This window comes from Peromyscus californicus, unplaced genomic scaffold (genome assembly GCF_007827085.1).
Source record: "Peromyscus californicus insignis strain IS unplaced genomic scaffold, ASM782708v3 Scaffold_17__1_contigs__length_78620276, whole genome shotgun sequence".
Lineage (NCBI taxonomy): Eukaryota > Metazoa > Chordata > Mammalia > Rodentia > Cricetidae > Peromyscus > Peromyscus californicus.
The window spans coordinates 68,701,644-68,719,694 of NW_026294469.1; the positions used below are offsets into that span (position 1 = coordinate 68,701,644).

An 18,051-nucleotide genomic window follows, 5' to 3' on the forward strand; every position below is an offset into this window, starting at 1 on the left:
TAGAAAAGGATGCTGGATCCCCTGGAACTGAAGTTATGGACAGCTGTCAGCTGACATATGGGTGCTGAAAATCGAATCTGGGTCTTCTGGAAGAGCAAAAAATGCTTTTCATTTCAGAGCCATTTTCCCAGCCTCTGCTTTTTGACTTCTAAATGTTATCAGGAGATGGATAGTGGCAATGGTTGTACAATACAAATGTACTCGTACTTTTTTTTTTTTTTTTTTTTTTGGTTTTTCGAGACAGGGTTTCTCTGTGTAGCTTTGGTGCCTGCCCTGGATCTCACTCTGTAGCCCAGTCTCGCCTCGAACTCACAGAGATCCGCCTGGCTCTGCCTCCCAAGTGCTGGGACTAAAGGAGTGAACCACCACCGCCCAGCTGTCCTCGTACTTAATGCCAGTAAATGGTTAAAGTGACAAAAAAAATTTTTATTTCTTATTTTTTTTAAGAATTATTTATTTATTATGTATACAGAAGAGGGTGCCAGATCTCATTACAGATGGTTGTGAGCCACTATGTGGGTGCTGGGAATTGAACTCAAGACCTCTAGAAGAGCAGTCGGTGCTCTTAAACCTCTGAGCCATCTCTCCAGCCCAAAGTGACAAATTTATATACATATAAATATACGCGTGTATACACACATAGATAAAATCAATCCTACTTGTAAAAGCTTAAGATGATTCAGGAACACTGCGACAGAGTCTTGTAGGAAAATGAGTTCTATTATGAACTATGGACCATTATGGGGGAAGAGGGATGGATTTGTGAAAGAGAAATTAGGAGGAGGATAATAGCTGAAGCCAAGGAAAACTGACTTCCAGGCTAAGGTAGAGGGAAAAAAAAAAAAACTTGGTCATATTCAGAGGAGCGTCTGATTGCGCTGAAAGAGATCTTACACAAGAGAGCATAGACAGGCCTTCGGAAAAGATCAGGAGCATGGATGGTTTGGCCAAAGACTTGTCATATTTCTCAGCACAATAAAAAAAAATAATAAAAGTAGAGGCAAACCGCTACCTACAATCCTAGGTGCGTTATGAAATAGGGACATTTGGCCGGGCGGTGGTGGCGCACGCCTTTAATCCCAGCACTCAGGAGGCAGAGGCAGGCAGATCTCTGTGAGTTCGAGGCCAGCCTGGTCTCCAAAGCGAGTTCCAGGAAAGGATCAAAGCTACACAGAGAAACCCTGTCTCGAAAGACCAAAAAATAAAAATTAAATATAAAAAAAAAAAAAGAAAAGAAATAGGGACATCTGGGTTTCGGCCGTGCTTTGGAGCGCTTGCTAACGAGGCTGGGCCGAGATTAGGCTCAGGCATTCACCCGCAGAGGCACCGGGACGCCAAGAAGGTGAGCACCACGCCCTCACCGTGCAGAGCGAGCCCTCTGCGGACGCTCAGGAACAGCTTAGGGAGCCGACCCAAAGGCCCGCCCGCGTCCTCACCGCGCAAGCGCGCGGGCCAAGCGTACGCCTGCGCCTGCGCAGCAGCGATAGGAAAACGTCAGCACGTACGCCGGGAGGGTCCGCGGCGCGGGAGGCGCTGGTCCGGCGAGGAGTAGCAGGCGGTCGGGCCGCGTGGGCTCTCACGAGGTTAGAGGTTGCCCGGTGTGGGCCCCTGGGGCTGGGGCCGCCGGGGTACGGCCCCTGTGGAGATGGAGGTCCAGGGGTGTGGTTCCGGTGCGAGCCGAGGCCCGCTGCAGGCCTCAGGCCCTGGGCCGCAAGTGGAGGTTTGAGGGTGGCGCGGGCCTGCGGGGTTCGCAGGGGGGCCCCAGGCGGAGAGTCCGGGGTGCGGGCCGGGGTCTTGGGACCCGGGTGGGGTCGCGGACCTCACGGTTCTCTGCACCCGCAGGCAGCTCGCGGCATCCGGCCGCGCAGGCCCGCTCAAGATGTCGTACATGCTCCCGCATCTGCACAATGGCTGGCAGGTAGACCAGGCCATCCTTTCCGAGGAGGACCGCGTGGTCGTCATTCGTTTCGGACACGACTGGGACCCCACTTGCATGAAGATGGACGAGGTTCTGTACAGCATCGCCGAAAAGGTAACGCAAGTGCGGGATTCGCTCTGCCGGGCCCTGCCTGCCTGCCTGCCGCGCGGTTGGGACGCGAGATTCAAGGCGGAGTCCAGGGTTCCATACACACCCATTGACCCACAGAGAGGGAAAGAACGTGTTCATGAACACGTACGGGGAAGGTTTGTGCCGGAAAGTCAGTTTCTTAAACTTTGAAGGGATTTACGATCTTCCTAAAGTACGTGACTTCTTGTGATGATGAATTTTGTTGTGATGATTGGGGAAGAGAATTGTTCTGAGATAGGTCTTGTATATAATCGAGACGCACCTTGAAGTTATTACCGTCCTGCCTCAGCCTCTTAGAGTGTTGGGATTACAGGTGTGCACCACTGTGGACCTTGATAGTGTTCTTAAAGAATTTACTAGGGCCAGGTGCAACGGCACAAGCATTTACTCCCAGCACTTTGGAAGCTGAGGCCGACTGATCTGAGTTCCAGACCAGTCAGGATTTAAGACCCAGTCTCCCCCCTCACCCCCCCAAAAGAAAAAACAGAGTTACTGTATCGTGTGTATAGTGAACAGAATGAATTTGAGAGTGTTGGAACGTACTTAAGTAGCCTAGTTTAACAGGATTGGCCTTTCCTTGGTACTTTATTGTATTTATAAATCAGAACTTCTAGGTTAATATTGTGGTAAACTTTTTAATTATTTTTTCTTTCGCGAGAAGAGGGGGCAGCGGATTTATTGTGTAGCCCAGGGTAACCTTGAACTTTTTTTCATTCTCTGCCTCATCACAAGGCCTGAGCTCCAAAGCACTTTGGTTAGGAGGTTTATTCTCTTTCTGTGAATTCCTTTTGACAGTTTTAGGATAACTTACTTAGACTTTTGTAATTGTAACAATAGGGCCAGTGACAAAGACAGTAAAGTAATAAAATATTTAATGATAGTATTCCATGAGTAATTTGAATATTCTTTTGCGTTCTTCCTTATTTTTTATTGTCTTGAGGCAGAGCCTCCCTAACTAGCTCTGGAACTTGTGTAGACCTCACAGACATCCTTAACTCCCTTTTCCTCACCTCCCAGTGCTAGGATGAAAGGCATTTGCCACCGTGCCTAGCCTGAGAGTTTGTTTTAAAGAATAAACACTAATAGAAATGCTGAAACTTTTCCCTCTCACGGATGCTAATGTAAGCTGGCTTAAAGTAATTCTTACCTTCCAAATGGCTCTCCCATAGCATTATTACTTCATTTACCTGTGCTGCAAGTGAAGCCAGGGCCTCAGACATGCCAGGCAAGGGCTCTACCACTGAACCACAATCACCATACCAAAGAAACTCTTTGGAGGAAGACCTAGGTGTGTGTATATGTAGGAAAGGCAGCATTATTTGGCTCTCCGTGGATTGGTTTCTGCTTTTGGATTTAGGAGAGAACAATAGAGGACAGTTCTGACATTTCAGTCGTCACAGGTGTCTTCAGGGATGTTGGTCTGGGCCGGGCGCAGGAAGCCTTGTTAAAGAGGGTGGGTCCCAGGGAATTCAGGAACCCCACCACCACCACCATGGGGGGTGGGGCGCAGCGGGAGCAGAAATTTGGCTCAGGGCAACAGTACTTCTCAGCCATCCCTGCCCTGTTCCTCTTGGGCTCCAGGACAGTGAAGACCTGACGGTGTGGCTAGGGCTGAGAGAACATTTCTCTCGCATGCTGGCTGTTTTGCCAGTCAGGGCTAGAGGTAAGAATGCGGTGGTTGGATCCATTACACCAACAAATGCTGAAATTCTCTGAAGCAGCACTAAAAGCAAGTCTGCACTATTGGATCTGTCAGTTAGGGACAGCTGTTCCCTAACTGTCCGAACCTGAAGGCGGCATGAGCAGCCTCGGGTGGGGTTTCCTGTCAGGATGACTTGGGTGTGATGATGCCCTTGGCTTTTCCCAGCTAAGTAGAACTTTTTCCCGGAAGTGTTCTCTTCTTTCCTTGTTGTACTGTGTCAGGTGCAGATGGAACTGTCAGCTCTACTAGACGTGTTGTATTTGCTAGGGGGCACATTAGTCTCATTTTAAAATATTTTTCTTTTGTCCTAAATTTGATTACAGTTGTTTGTTTTTCAAGACAGGGTTTCTCTGTGTAGTCCTGACTGTCCTCGAACTTGCTTTGTAGACCAGGCTAGCCTCAAAGTCGCAGAGATCCTCCTGCCCCTGCCTCCCTAGTGCTGGGATTAAAGGCGTGTGTCACTATTGCCCAGCCTTGATTACATTCTTAATAACTTCTCCACTTTCCCTTTTTCAAAACTTTCTGGTGCTGGCATGCTAAGCAGGTGGCCTATGTCCTCCAGTTTCCTTTTTTTTTTTTTTTTTGTTTTTGTTTTTGTTTTTTTGTTTTTTCGAGACAGGGTTTCTCTGTGTAGCTTTGCGCCTTTCCTGGAACTCACTTGGTAGCCCAGGCTGGCCTCGAACTCACAGAGATCCGCCTGGCTCTGCCTCCCGAGTGCTGGGATTAAAGGCGTGCGCCACCACCGCCCGGCTTCCAGTTTCCTTTTATTTTTCCATTTTGTGTGTGTGTGCCCCACCACCACCACCATCACAGATGGTGGCCCAAGGTATTAGCAATAATCCTCAGTCCATCTTCCACCTCATTATCCATTGAGGCAGGGTCTTTCCTTAAAACTAGAGCTTGCCACTAAGGCTAGTCTCGCCAGCCATTGTGATCCTAGGGGTCCTCTGTCTTCACCTTCCAAGACTAGAATTACAGAAAGGCCATCATGCCTTCTTGGTAGTTATGTGGGTTTCTGGGGTTCTGAATTTGGGCCCTGCAAGCTCTCTAATCACTGAGTAATCTTTTCCTGTCCTTAATAAGCCTTTAATACTGTGTTTTAGTATAGTTATTAAAAACGTAATTTGAAATAAATTAAAAAGACTACTATTAATGTTTTGCTTTCTTAGTATAATGGCAAAATATAAATTCATATTTCTGGAAACTGGGGTAACAGAAATTTTTGAAATTTTAAGATTTTAGTATAAAGAACAGTATAACTATTTGAAAATCTCCCTCTGCAGAAATGGAAGATAGTGGGAGATCTTTCTCATCTTGTATGAGTCCTGTTTGGATATCCCAGCTGTTTTAAAGTGAGTAAAAGTTCCGTGTGTTCAGGCTGGACTTGAGTGTCCCATTTCTCCTAGAATGTGTTCATTAGCCAGTGTGCTTCTTGCAGTGCCCACCTCCACCTGATGCTGGACTAGTTTTGAATTAAATAGTTAAGGAAGAAAGGTAGTAGGGAGCAAGTATCCTTAAAGATCTAGAGCTTACTGAGTAAGTTCTCTGTAAAGCTGATTACATGCGACTTATAAGAGAGACTATTTCATGAACCTGTGATCTCTTTCCCAATGAGTGGGAATATACTTTGCTACGAAAGTACTCTAGGAATTAGTATTCCTTTAATACTGTGACACACAAAAATAATGAGTCATTTAGTTTTGTGTGTTTAAAAAGTCCATACAAATGGCATTTAAAATATCTTCTGGGATATATTGACATGTAATGGCATGTTCTGAAAGAAACTTACATTGTGGCTGGTGAGATGGCTCAGCAGACGGAGGCATTGCCACACAGGAACCCACAGCCAAGTCAAGGAAAGAACCAGCTCCACAAGTTGTTCTCTGACCTCCACACATGTGTTGTGGCATGTCTGTACCATATACACACATGAATATAAATGTACACAAGATAAAATTTTAGAAAACTGACAAGACAAATAATGTTTATAGAGCTTTTAAAGAATGCTGTCAGGGAGCCTGTCTTCTGCATGGCAGTGAGGACTGATCTTTGGAGTCAGCACTCAGCTAGACGAGGAGTCTCAGACACAGAAGAGTGTGGACTTTGTGTTATTGTGGAGTTTGTGAAAGACTTCTCTGCCCAGACACAAGCTTGTTAGAAAGCACATACAGATGTTCCCCATGCTTTTTTAAAGTTCCATAACTTGTGGGAAATAAATATACAGACCATATACAAAGCAATATTTTTCCATTTTTATATTTTTCAAAACGGTTATTGGAGAAAAAAGTAGTGAACATCTACTTTAATCTGTTTTATATAAAACGGGAGTGGAAATTTTAGTGAACTGCAAATTGATAAATGGGTGGACAGTAAGTAGCAGGAGAAACAGTGTTGCTGAGTTTATATTCTAGCCCACATGGAAGCAAGAGCCAGAGTGCAAGCAGCCCCTATTTTGAGATACCTTGCACACACTGCTGTTGCAGATAGAATCCAAGAAGGTGCAGGAGTTAGCAGGGGAGGTCTGATGCTATGCTAGTACTTTCTCGCCTAATTGTCACATGAGTATATAGCCTCATAGGCAGAGAACCCATCCTCACTAGAAGGACCAGTCTTTGCCAAGACCCTGCTCCCAAGGTCTTGTGGATAAGAGCTTCTGCAAGCTTGAGTACAGAGTTAAGATCATGTCATTACATTGAGGTTCCGTAGCCAGGACTGCCTGTTAAATCGTATTCTTCAAAGATGCAGTTATGATGACAGTGCTGTGTTTCTTGAGTTTTGAAATACACCTTTGTCAATTCCTCGAGGCAAACGCGGTTGGTGTCGCTTGTGCTCCGTGGCATCCTCTCTGGTTCTCGAGTCTGATAGGCCTCTCTGCTGCCAATATGAACATCCGCCGGGCTCGGCCAGATGACCTGATGAACATGCAACACTGCAACCTCCTTTGCCTTCCTGAGAACTACCAGATGAAGTACTATTTCTATCATGGCCTCTCTTGGCCCCAGCTCTCCTACATTGCTGAGGATGAGGATGGGAAGATCGTGGGTTATGTCCTGGCCAAAATGGAAGAGGATCCTGATGATGTCCCTCATGGACACATCACCTCACTGGCTGTGAAACGCTCCCACCGGCGCCTTGGCCTGGCCCAGAAGCTGATGGACCAGGCCTCACGGGCCATGATTGAGAACTTCAGCGCTAAGTATGTATCCCTGCATGTCAGGAAGAGCAACCGAGCAGCCTTGCACCTTTACTCTAACACCCTGAACTTCCAGGTTAGTGAGGTGGAGCCCAAGTACTATGCAGATGGAGAAGATGCCTATGCTATGAAGCGGGATCTCTCCCAGATGGCAGATGAGCTGAGACGGCAGCTGGTGCTGAAGAAGGGCAGATACGTGGTCCTGGGCTCCAAGGAGAACCAGGGCAGCACACCCGGTTCTGAAGAGGCCTGTCAGCAGGAGAACCTGGCCGGAGAGGATAGTGGCAGTGACAGCAAAGACAGCACTGATGTCCAGGACAGCTTGCAAGACTTGGAGTCCACCCCCTAGAGCCCGCTGGAGCAACACGGTTCTTGTCCTTTAGCCTGGCTAAAACACGTTTCCGGGGAACCTGCCTATGCTCTCTACCTACTCTGGGGTCATCTCACAGTGATCCAGTGGCTTCTCGTTTTCAGTGCTTAGCAGCAGCCTTGCACATAGCCTCCGCTGATCATGAAGGCACTCCTGGACACAGAACCTCTTCAGGAGCCAGGGAATCTCGGGGACTGCCATCGCAGCACCTTCTGTGGCTTCTTTCATGCTGCCGTTGTATTCTGTTTGCAGTTGTCCTGCACTGACTGTGTGTCCTGGAGGTTTTGCCTAGAATGCCAAACAGGAAGTAGGGACAACTTGGGAAGCTCCCCAGCTTTCAGCGTTTGCCATTATTTATCTGGGTTTTCATTCTTGAGTAGGCAGGACCGTCAAGTCAGTCCTTGTGCCCTCTGCCTCTGCCTGGTGGAAGTTACCTCCTCTTGCTTTCTCTGTCTGGAAACTGCCTGTGCCCTGCCCTCCCTCCTTTTGAAGAATGTTCCCTTTCCCAGTGGGAGAAGGCGCTAGGTATCGGACTTCTACTCAAGCAGAAATCAAATTGTAATCTCTAACCTGAAAAAAATAAAAATACTAGAAAGGAATACGCATTCGTTGTGGGAATTCATTGGTTAATCCTTACCTAGTACTCTGTGTTTGATCCCCAGGCCACCTCAGTGGAGGTAACAAATTCCACCCTTAGGGTTTAGGGTTGATCTCAAAGCTGTGATACAAAGGAAGGGGAAAGGCCCTGTGATGTCACTGTCTTCTGGTGACCTGCCGTTTCCTTATTCAGTGAAGAACAGGAAATAAGGCCTTTTAAAAAGATTTGCCATAAACCAGCATCTAGTGTGGAGAATTATGAGAGAATGTTGAATTAGAATATTTGTGTGCTTATTTATAAAACAGATGAGGATTTCATTTTTGAGAGGACATGGTTCCTCTTACCAGTTTCTATTTTATTTGGGGCACTGGAGAGTCTAGATGTCTGAATAATCCCCACTCTGAAAGGTATTCTGACCTTTCATTGGATTAGCAGTTCATACTGTAGAAGGCAGAGTTAGTCCTTTTCTTATTGATAATTTAAATTTGAACTTTGTTGTAATGCATATGAAATGTGGAGTATTTCTGCTTTGTGACACTTAAGATTAAGCAGTGTGATGACACACCCCTTTGATCCCAGCACTCTGGAGCTAGAGGCAGGCAGATCGCCTTGAATTCCAAGCCAGTCTGATGTACAGAGCGAGTTCTGGGCCAGCTAGGACTACACAGTAAGACCTTAAAAAAAGAGAAGACCTTGCCAGGGACCTGGAGCTTTGGCTTGTGAATGTCTTCACCTTAGCCCCTCTCTAGGATCACGAAAAAAACAGCAGATCCCTGTTGGCTGTTCACCCCATAGAACGGGAGTGAAGGCTGAAGAGACGCTTTCCTTCCCTGCCCACCTCTTCATCCTTTCCTGTCCTGTCTCTAGGGACTTGCTCACCTCAGAACTTTTTATGCAGCTTTTCCCTGTTTGGCCCTGTCATCTGTGACCGCCCAGGAGTCAGTCAACAGAGCTGCTTAGTCTTGTCTGACTTGAGTTTTCAGTGACCTCAACACAAGGGCCTCCTCATTGGTTGGGTTTGGGTGTTGGAGATTACAGTGCAGGCCTCACACACCCTAAACATTTGCCCTGCAAAGGGCTTCCACACAAACATTAAAGCACCAGCACCAATACCACCTGTGCTTGGGCCCTGCTGGAAGCAAATGGTGGCCATGAAGTAGTCTTCCCCAGCCCAGTGTCAAGTCCATCCCAAGCCTTTGAGCCATTGTTCCGATGCTTAGTTTTCTTAAACTCATTTTGTACCCACTAGACTTGGATACCTGGTGAGCCCAGCCAGTGTGCAGGGCCCTTGCACGCTGGCCTGAGAAGAATTCCTAGTTTTACTTTCCCATCCTGGAGCTAGATGATGGGATTTGGCTGCTCTTTTGTGTCTGTCTCCACTCTCTCCCAGCCCCCCACTTTGGTGTTTCTAGATGGGGTTTTTCTGTAGTCCTAGGTGCCCTGGAACTCACTCTGTAGACCAGGCTGGCCTTGAACACAGATCTGCCTGGCTCCGCTTCCCACATGGATGTGTCTTTGTCCTTATAGGCAGAGTTCTCTCTCCATGAATGACTCCCACCCTCTGCAATTCTGCCTCTGCCTTTTTAAGCAGAACAGTTTCTTCATGACTCAGCTCAGGAAATCTCATCCAGAGGTGTTTGGGACAGACATGGGTCCAGTTTCAGCTCTGCTATTTTCCATAGGTCTTGGGGCCACATAACAATCTTTTTTGAGCCTTGATTTTGTATGTGAAATACTAACAAGTTCTCCAAGACTGTTGAACTAGAATCCATGAGTGACAGGTTCCTTGCATGTAGTAGACGTTTTTGAGCTAATCTGCCCTGAAATGTTTATGGAAGTCCTTACAGTATGTGTTTGGCATGAGGCCTTCGTCTAATGATGATGGGCCAGACTAAGCTTGAAGACAGGAGAAACATTGGTATCTTCAAACAGGTTGGTGTTTATTCAGGTGCTCTCCCTGGTCACTAAATGCCCCCATATTTAAATGGTTGTGTGGTTGGTACTTAACTGTGTGTTTGATCCTGAGCAAGTTGAAGAGAAAATGGAATGCAGCCTCTACTCTTAATCTCGTGATTCTGTGGCCTCAATTTTTGTAGTGAGCTATTTTATTTTTAAATAAACCAGAATAGAGTATGTTTACTTTGAAAGCTGGCTCCTGGTGACCTGGCTAATGGTTTTAATATGGATATGATGGGAAAGCAGAGTTTCAGAAATATTTTCAGTGAGAATGAGATCCAACTAAGGTGTGTGCATGATGTATGAGGGCACAATGTTAAGGGTTTCTGGAGTGATTAAGAGAAAAGCACACATCCCTGTGCACTGTGATCTGCAGATGGTAATGTACACATATCTTCATGCACCATGGCATGCATGACATGTACACGGCATATACTGCTTATGTGCCGTGATGTATAGACAGTGGAGCGCACACATGCACAGTGCACCATGTACATGTTTAAGATCTCCATTAAAGCTAGACAAGTGGAGTCCTTGTTAAGTGTAAAAACTCTCACTGGTGGTAGATTTAATTTCCTTACCAATTTTCAAAATGCTACCAACAATAGAGTGCAGTGAATGCCTGTCATGCTCTCAGTGTGGTGTTCTCTAGCTTGCCTTTGTGCTGTATCATTGGAAGCAGATCCCAGATGCCATGTTCACCATAAATTTTCTAAGCTGGATTCGGGGTGGGGGTTTCTGTGGTTCTGTCAGTCCAATCCAGGGCTTTGCATATGCTAGGCAGGTGCTGCACCCTGGCCTACATTCCCAGATGAGAAGTTGAGAGTTTGGTTTGTGTTTTGCAGGTGGCTTGGTGGGGGAGCACACTGGGGATTGAACCTAGGACCTTGCATACAGAGCAAACACTCTATCACTAGGGTATACGCCCATCTGTAGGTTTTAAGAACAATAGTCATATTAAGAAATAAGGAGCCTCGAAAAACCAAAAAAAAAAAAAAAAAGAAATAAGGAGCCGGGCGGTGGTGGCGCACGCCTTTAATCCCAGCACTTGGGAGGCAGAGCCAGGCGGATCTCTGTGAGTTCGAGGCCAGCCTGGGCTACCAAGAGAGTTCCAGGAAAGGCGCAAAGCTACACAGAGAAACCTTGTCTCGAAAAACCAAAAAAAAAAAAAAAAAGGAAATGGGCATAATGGTGCATACCTGCCATCTCAGAGCATGGGAGGCTGGGGCAGGAGGGTCAAAAGTTCAAGGCCTGCCTGGGCTTCCCTGAGTTCAAGTGAATTGAGGTCAGTGAGGGAAATTTAGTGAGACCCTATTTCAAAATGGGAAATAGGAAACGCCAGAGATAAGTTCATTGGTAATATGCTTGCCTCGTTCGTAGGCACAAGGCCCTGGGTTCGATCAGCAGTGCCACAGAAGGAGAAAAGCACTAAAGTGTTCTTAGCCAGGTGAGGTTAGTGCACACCTGTAATCCCTGCACTCTTCAAGATCATCTTGAATGACAGAGCAAATTTGAGGTCATCCTGGGCTATATAAAAGATCCTATCTCAAACAAACCCCAAACATACAGGACATGGAAAATCCTGTTTTGTGGGTGTGCCACAGCACAAATGTGGCCAGAGGACAACTTGGGAGTTAGTTCCCTTTATCATGTAGATTGCAAGGGTCCTGAGGTGGTCAGGCTTGAGGGCAAGAGCCCTTACCTGTTGAACATCAAGTGAATACCAAGTCAACAGTATTGACGCTTCGGGGATGTTAAAGCGACTTAGGAAAAACATGGAGTTGGGCTTGGGTATATACTCATGTATGACCTTGTGCCAGCTAGTGACTTACTCTCTGAGGGCAGCCTTTTAAGGTTCTTGTGAAGATAAAATGAGACAAGATGTCCAAGAATGGGTGTGTGTGTAGCAAGATGGCTTACTAGCAGGTAGAAGCAGGTGCCCGTAAGCCTGATGACCTGAGTTCAATCGTCTGGGCATCTCCGTGGTGAAAGGAAGAACCTGGCTCCTAGAGTTGTCCTCTGACCTCCTCATCCCTACACACAGACCCACGAGAATTAAGTTAAAGTTCTTAAAAGGGTGAATGGAAAGTGGGGAAGGAGGTTGTTGGTTGGTTGGTACCACTCCTGGTCATGGCAGCCTGTCACTGATGTCCTCGGCTTGTATATATGTCTCCAGTCCACATGTTTCCCAGTGGCTGTCATGTAACCTTGTCCCTATGAATAGAGAGCAGTCGTGGACTTGGGGCCCACCTCCTCATCTTGACCCTGACTGACTTCATCTGCTGTGACCCTCTTTCTGGAATCACTTCTCAGTTTGGGGGTTAGGAATTAGACTCCTGGGGCACAGTTCAACTATGACATGCCTAAGTTATGCCTTTACAGTACACAGAGCATTTTTAAGGAAGAAATCCTACTCTGGGTCTAAGGCTGTTTAAGATTTATCCTTAGGAAATGGTGAAATATGTACATAAATTTAAAGGTAACATGCATAGTGGATTTATTGATAATCCTAGAACCTCAGGAAGAAAATAACCATAGAGTGCCGAAATATGGTGTGGCCATTAGATGGAGTATTGGCAGCTAAAACAGCAGTCTTCGGTGAAGGTGAAAGGTACGGCTCAGTTAGAATGCTCGCTCGCCTAGCATGCACAAAGCCCCGGGTTCCAGTTCCAGTATCACTGAACCAGGGCTGAGGTCAGCTTGTAGTCTGAGCACTCGGGCAGGAGAAGTTCAAGGTCATCCTTAGCTGCACAGCAGGTCGAGGCTAGCCTCTCTTAAAAAAAATGAAGTATGTCTTTGGAAATTTACATGAGAACGCCTACAGTAGAAGCAGGACATAGATGAGTGTGACCACATTTTGTTAAAATGGTGTAGTTTTAGATATACCTAGGAGAGATGGGGCAGAACTTCGTAAAAATATTAACAATTGTTTTTGAGTGGGATTTAAGATGATTTTAATCTCATGGTTTTATTTTTTCTGAACTGATGAATTTGGACTAGAAAATTCTTCAAAATAGAAAGTTTAGCTCATGGGATAGTAACTGTCAGTGTTTGTAAGCATTGAAGCAAAAGCAATTGGAGAGAATGGATGGTTAACTCTTACAGGCATGTTTAATGCATGTAATGAGTATTTGTCAAAGTACAGACTTATAAAAATGCATGTGGCTTGTTGGTGAGTGAGTGAGAGAGCTGTGGGCGTTGTCTGCAGGACTATTAACTTGATGCCTGAGACAAGTTTAATTTGTAAGTGACTTGGGAATGCCACAGTTGTAAGTAAGTAGCACTAGCCAGGGTCCTGGCAGCATTCCGCGGTTTTCGTCTCTCAGCTCTATGGGACAAATATTTAATAACTAGTTTGAAAAAATGCCCAATTACACAGAATCTTGTTTTTGCTTTAATTTGCTTTTATGAAATGAAAGCCAATTTATTTTTTTATTTTGGTTTTTTAAATCTCTTTCTAGGTTAAAAATTTTGCAGTTATTTATCTTGTGGATATCACAGAAGTACCTGATTTCAACAAGATGTATGAGTTATACGACCCGTGTACTGTCATGTTTTTCTTCAGGTATGCTATCTGAAAGTTGTTACTGACGTGGAAGACTGTTGGCTTGGGAGTTTGACAGGACAGAGGCTTTGTTTAGAAAGAAGTCAGTTGTGCAGTTTTACCTTAGGCAGTCAATGTGAATCTTTGAAATGATGCCAAAGTAGCAATTCCAGGTTTAACATTCACTCAGTAACAAATTACACATTTGAAATACAGTGCAGAAACTGGTGTGAAGTCTAATTAAATGGAAGACATTCTTACTGGCATTTAAGATGCCTTCAGAGAAAATCTGCTGATGAATAAACCTTTTAAAAAGTAACTTCACTGGTTAAGTATTATCATTGACTTTATTTGGTGTCCTTTGATAAAACTCAAGAAAACCTGAACTTAACTACTTTGCTTATACAATCCAAGATTGTTTCATCATCTCAAACACTCTGCTGGAGATTTGGAAAGACATCTCCATTTGACATTGGCACTGCTCGTCAAGTTTTTTCTATATATAATTACTAAAGAAGTTGGTGTATAGTCACAGAACTCCAAAAGTAGTGTCCAAATTGATAAGCAGGGTTGTGTGTTTCACCTTGTACAGAGACTTAGCAGTGTGAATTGGCTCTCATTTATGAATTTACAGTTCTGGAGGTAAGCAGGGCCAACTGAGTCCCTGCCAGAGCCTCACAGATTTGACTTGTAGGCTACGGAATTGTCTGGAGTCCCCTCTGGGTGTCTAAGGCTTCTTGGTGCTGTTGGTGGGAGCCACTCTGCTCTTAAAGGCTCCTCCACCACAAGAGGGCAGCATCCGTTGTCTGTCACAGTGAATCCTTTTCATCCAGTCCTGCCTTCCAGCTCTACCTCTTAGAGGGGGGCTAGACTCACCTGTGTAATCCGGGATAATCTCCTTTTTAAAGCCAGCTGCTGAGGAGCTTGATGCATGTCTGGAATTTCCTCTGCAGTATCACGTGCCAGGGTCATAGGGAAGTATCATAGGATTTTACCTATTACTCCTCAAGATTATCATCCTTCCCATAAGCAAAGCAGGCTCTCTCCCGGGTTTCCAAGGACCCCTTAAGATCCCACGCCGGGACCCAGCAATTCACAGTCCTCATCACTCGAGTGATTGTCCCGATCACTCGAGTCAGCATGGTTGAGTTCTGTGGCGGAAGCACAGCTCCAGCTATAAATCCCCTTTATCTCTGCTTCTGTGAAGCTGAGACATAAGTGAGGCCTCCAGTAGTTCTGGCTCAGAGGAAATGGGTGGAAACGCGCCCCCCCACACACACACAGAGTAGGGCTCCACGAGCTTCTTAGGTAATATGGCTTGGTATTACCTTCCTAGCTGTGTTTTACCTCTGGGAAGGGGTCTGACCAAGTCCCCTTCTTTGTGATTGGTGCTCGTAACTGAGCAGGTTGACCAGCCTCTTGCAACCACAGTGGGCACCATTCTCTTCTCCTCTCCACAGCCCTTTCTGTCCTTCACAGTTTGAGGGTGCAAGTTAAGCAGAGGAGGTGTCTTCTACTGGGTGACTTCTGAATAGGAAATGATGTTCCAGCTTCAGATGCCTTCTGTAGACTGGGAAGGCCACCCACCCTTGGGAGACACACCCACTGTTATCTCCTGTGTCTGAGTGCTCTGACCTATGGTCATTTGAGGCCTTCAGCATGAGTTCTGATGGCCATGTCCTTGTCCCTTTTCTGTGCCACATATTCAGCTGCCATTGCAGAATCTCAGCATCTTCTTATCTGCAGAGGCTGGGAATTTAATCTTCTTACTAACAGTCCTGTGCCTATTCATCTCCTCCTTCTACTGACAGTGAGGAAGCCGGCAGCACTTCCTTGTTTGGAAGTTGAGTCTCTACTAGATACACAAGAACATCATGGCCGAGTTCTACTTTTCATACAACCATGGGACACAGTTGTTCCCAGTGTGCAACCAAAGTCCCCTTTCCTCTTTGAAAAACAAGGTCCTCACTTCAGGTGGGACAGGAGGGGTCATCATAGAAAAAAGGTTGTAGGGAAGAGTGTTGTGTAGATAGGGACGTAGCTGGCATATTTGAGGTCTCTAAGACAGGTGGTGTACTCAGAAAAGAAGACAAACTTCCTCTTCCCTCTCTAACCCAAAGTTCTAGAACAAGGGTCAAGAGCAGTCACTTTATGCACCAGTATGCACACTCTCAGGACTAGGACAGAGAGTATGAGAAGCCAGGCTCCTCTTTTACAGAACCTTTGCAGAGACATAACTGATCAAGAAGCCTATCTAAATTACACAGAGCTCCAGGTATGCAAAAGACTGGTCATGTAGAGTGTGCTCAGCACAGATACAAAGAGTAAGCCATGGAGCCCAGCAGGGCTGCTGTGGTGTGGGTGGTAGGTGATGTGGGTGTCTGCCCCATTCCTAGTTGAGGACATAGAATGCTGCCCTGAGAGCAAATGTTTGACACACGGAAATTATGTCAAACTAACCTCCTCACTGCTCTCAGAACTAGTGGAGCGTGATCATGGACTATAGCTGAAGCTGGATGCATGATCCTGTAGAAGTGAAAAATTAAACTAAAAAGTAGATTTTTAGCAAATTTGGAAAAATTCATGCAAGTGCAACAGGAGTTAACATCAGAAAGTACAAATACAGGTTCCTAAGGGAGTGGGGTGAGGGGACATATCCTCTGAAGGGTTATTTGCTTCCCAGTCACAGCAGACAAGGACATGCAAGGTCACCATTCTCAACTCACAGTTACAAGGCTTTTGGTAAATCTGTACCAAGTTCCTGTAAGCAAAACATGAAAAAGTTACACATTGCTTTTTCAGGAAAATTAGTGCAACTTTCTGGAAAAGTACTTGTCTTTCCAAGTGATAGAACTGTCTTTTGGCCTTTGTAGTCTTAATATATGAATGCATAATTGCAGGACACTTGTAGAATATTATTGTAAGGTGTGTTACTTTTGTTTATGTTGCATTTGTTTAACTCTGAAGCTGTGTTCCCTTGCCTGTCTAAAACACCTGATGGTCTAATAAAGAATGAACGGCCAATAGTGAGGCAGGAGAGAGAAATAGGCAGGGCTGGCAGGCAGAGAGTATAAATAGAAGAAATCTGGGAGGAAAAAAAGAAGTAGCCAGAGGAGGAGGAGGACTCCGGGGCCAGCCACGTAGCTACACAGCAAGCCACGGAGTAAGATATACAGAAGAGGCCAGGCAGCAGTGGCACATGCTTTTAATCCCAGCACTCAGGAGGCAGAGCCAGGCGGATCTCTGTGAGTTCATGGCCAGCCTGGTCTACAGAGCGAGATCCAGGCAAAACTACACAGAGAAACCCTGTCTCTGAAACAAACCAAAAAAAGAAAAAAGAAAAAAAAGAGTTTACAGAAGTAGGAGAATGGGAAAAGCCTCGAGGCCAAAGATAGATGGGATAATTCAAAGTTAAGATAAGCTGGCTAGCAACAAGCCAAGCCAAGGCCAAACATTTATAATTAAGTCTCCCTGTGTGATTTATTTGGGAGCTGGGTGGCGGGTCCCCCAAAAGAGCAAAAACAACAACAGGACACTGGTGCATGCCCTCAATCTAGCACTTGGGAGGCAGAAGCAAATGGGTCTATATAGTGAGTTCTGGGACAGTCAGAGCTATGTAGAGAAATCCTGTCTCCAAAATCTAAATTAAAAAAAAAATATGTATATGAATGCACAGGAAACACAGAAGAGTGCACGAAGGGTGTGTGCCTGCTGCATTGCATTTCTAGGGAATTCTTTTTTTTAACTTGTTTATTTTTTTTTAAGATTTTTTTTTAAATTTATACAGTGTTGTTCTGCCTGCACGCCAGAAGAGGGCACCAGATCTCATTACAGATGGCTGTGAGCCGCCCTGTGGTTGCTCGGATTGAACTCTGGACCTCTGGAAGTTAAGAACAAGTGTTCTTAACCTCTGAGCCACCTCTCCAGCCCTGGGAATAATATTTAGTGTTTGTTTTTATTTGGTTTTGGACTGTGGTCTCTCTTGATGGTCTGTGCCTTTAAATGACATTATAGGCACTTAGAACAGCAGGAAGAATGGGCTTGTTTGTGGAATTCTCTTGTGAGCATTGCTGCTCTTTTCTCTTTCAGAAACAAACATATCATGATTGACTTGGGCACTGGCAACAACAACAAGATCAACTGGGCCATGGAAGACAAGCAGGAAATGGTGGACATCATAGAGACTGTGTACCGTGGTGCCCGCAAAGGCCGCGGGCTGGTAGTGTCACCCAAGGACTACTCTACAAAGTACAGATACTGAGCGCTGCCCTCACAGGCTGTGCAAAGGACACTGGGAGCCTCTTCCATGTAGAAATACTCAGTTCTTCGTAGCCTTTGGGAGGGCCTGCAGCGAACATGGCTGTGGGCTGCAGGGTCCTTGAGATGAGAGTCACGGGGCCTTAAGTAGCTGAAGCAAATAAACATGGCGAAGGAACAGTGGCTGTCTGCTGTGTGCTTTACTCATCGTAGATGTCTTTACTCTTGAAGTGAAATCCAGGTGTTTGTCCCATGAGGCTGTCAAGTTCTGCATCCTCAAGTGGTTGCTAGAGCTGCCAGAACAAACTACCACAGACTGGGTACCTTCCACAAGGACACATCTGCTCCGAGGTGTGAGCCTGA

The 18,051-nt window shown here is 45.7% G+C and overlaps 2 protein-coding genes across 4 annotated transcripts; both read left to right on the top strand.

Moving 5' to 3' along the window:
• Window positions 1-1,458: 1,458 nt before the first annotated feature.
• On the top strand, window positions 1,459-17,868 carry Txnl4a (thioredoxin like 4A). Of its 3 annotated transcripts, none has more exons than XM_052742645.1 (4): window positions 1,459-1,583; window positions 1,843-2,032; window positions 13,349-13,452; window positions 17,521-17,868. In XM_052742645.1, exons 2-4 carry the CDS (start codon window positions 1,880-1,882, stop codon window positions 17,690-17,692), a joined length of 429 nt encoding a protein of 142 aa, XP_052598605.1. In that variant the 5' UTR covers window positions 1,459-1,583; window positions 1,843-1,879; the 3' UTR covers window positions 17,693-17,868. The 3 variants fall into 3 exon arrangements, with proteins under 3 accessions (XP_052598605.1, XP_052598607.1, XP_052598606.1); XM_052742647.1 differs by lacking the exon at window positions 17,521-17,868 and adding an exon at window positions 5,054-5,122; XM_052742646.1 differs by lacking the exons at window positions 1,459-1,583; window positions 1,843-2,032 and adding an exon at window positions 5,054-5,122.
• On the top strand, window positions 6,653-7,932 carry LOC128113012 (N-alpha-acetyltransferase 11-like). The gene has a single exon (XM_052742644.1). It carries the CDS (start codon window positions 6,653-6,655, stop codon window positions 7,310-7,312), a length of 660 nt encoding a protein of 219 aa, XP_052598604.1. The 3' UTR covers window positions 7,313-7,932.
• Window positions 17,869-18,051: the final 183 nt, after the last annotated feature.

Coding starts and splice junctions, on each gene's coding strand:
- Txnl4a (XM_052742645.1), top strand. CDS start 1,880: ATGTCGTACATGCTCCCGCATCTGCACAATGGCTGGCAGGTAGACCAG. Junction 2,033..13,348: donor TGTACAGCATCGCCGAAAAG/GTAACGCAAGTG, acceptor ATCTCTTTCTAG/GTTAAAAATTTTGCAGTTAT. Junction 13,453..17,520: donor ACTGTCATGTTTTTCTTCAG/GTATGCTATCTG, acceptor TTTCTCTTTCAG/AAACAAACATATCATGATTG.
- LOC128113012 (XM_052742644.1), top strand. CDS start 6,653: ATGAACATCCGCCGGGCTCGGCCAGATGACCTGATGAACATGCAACAC.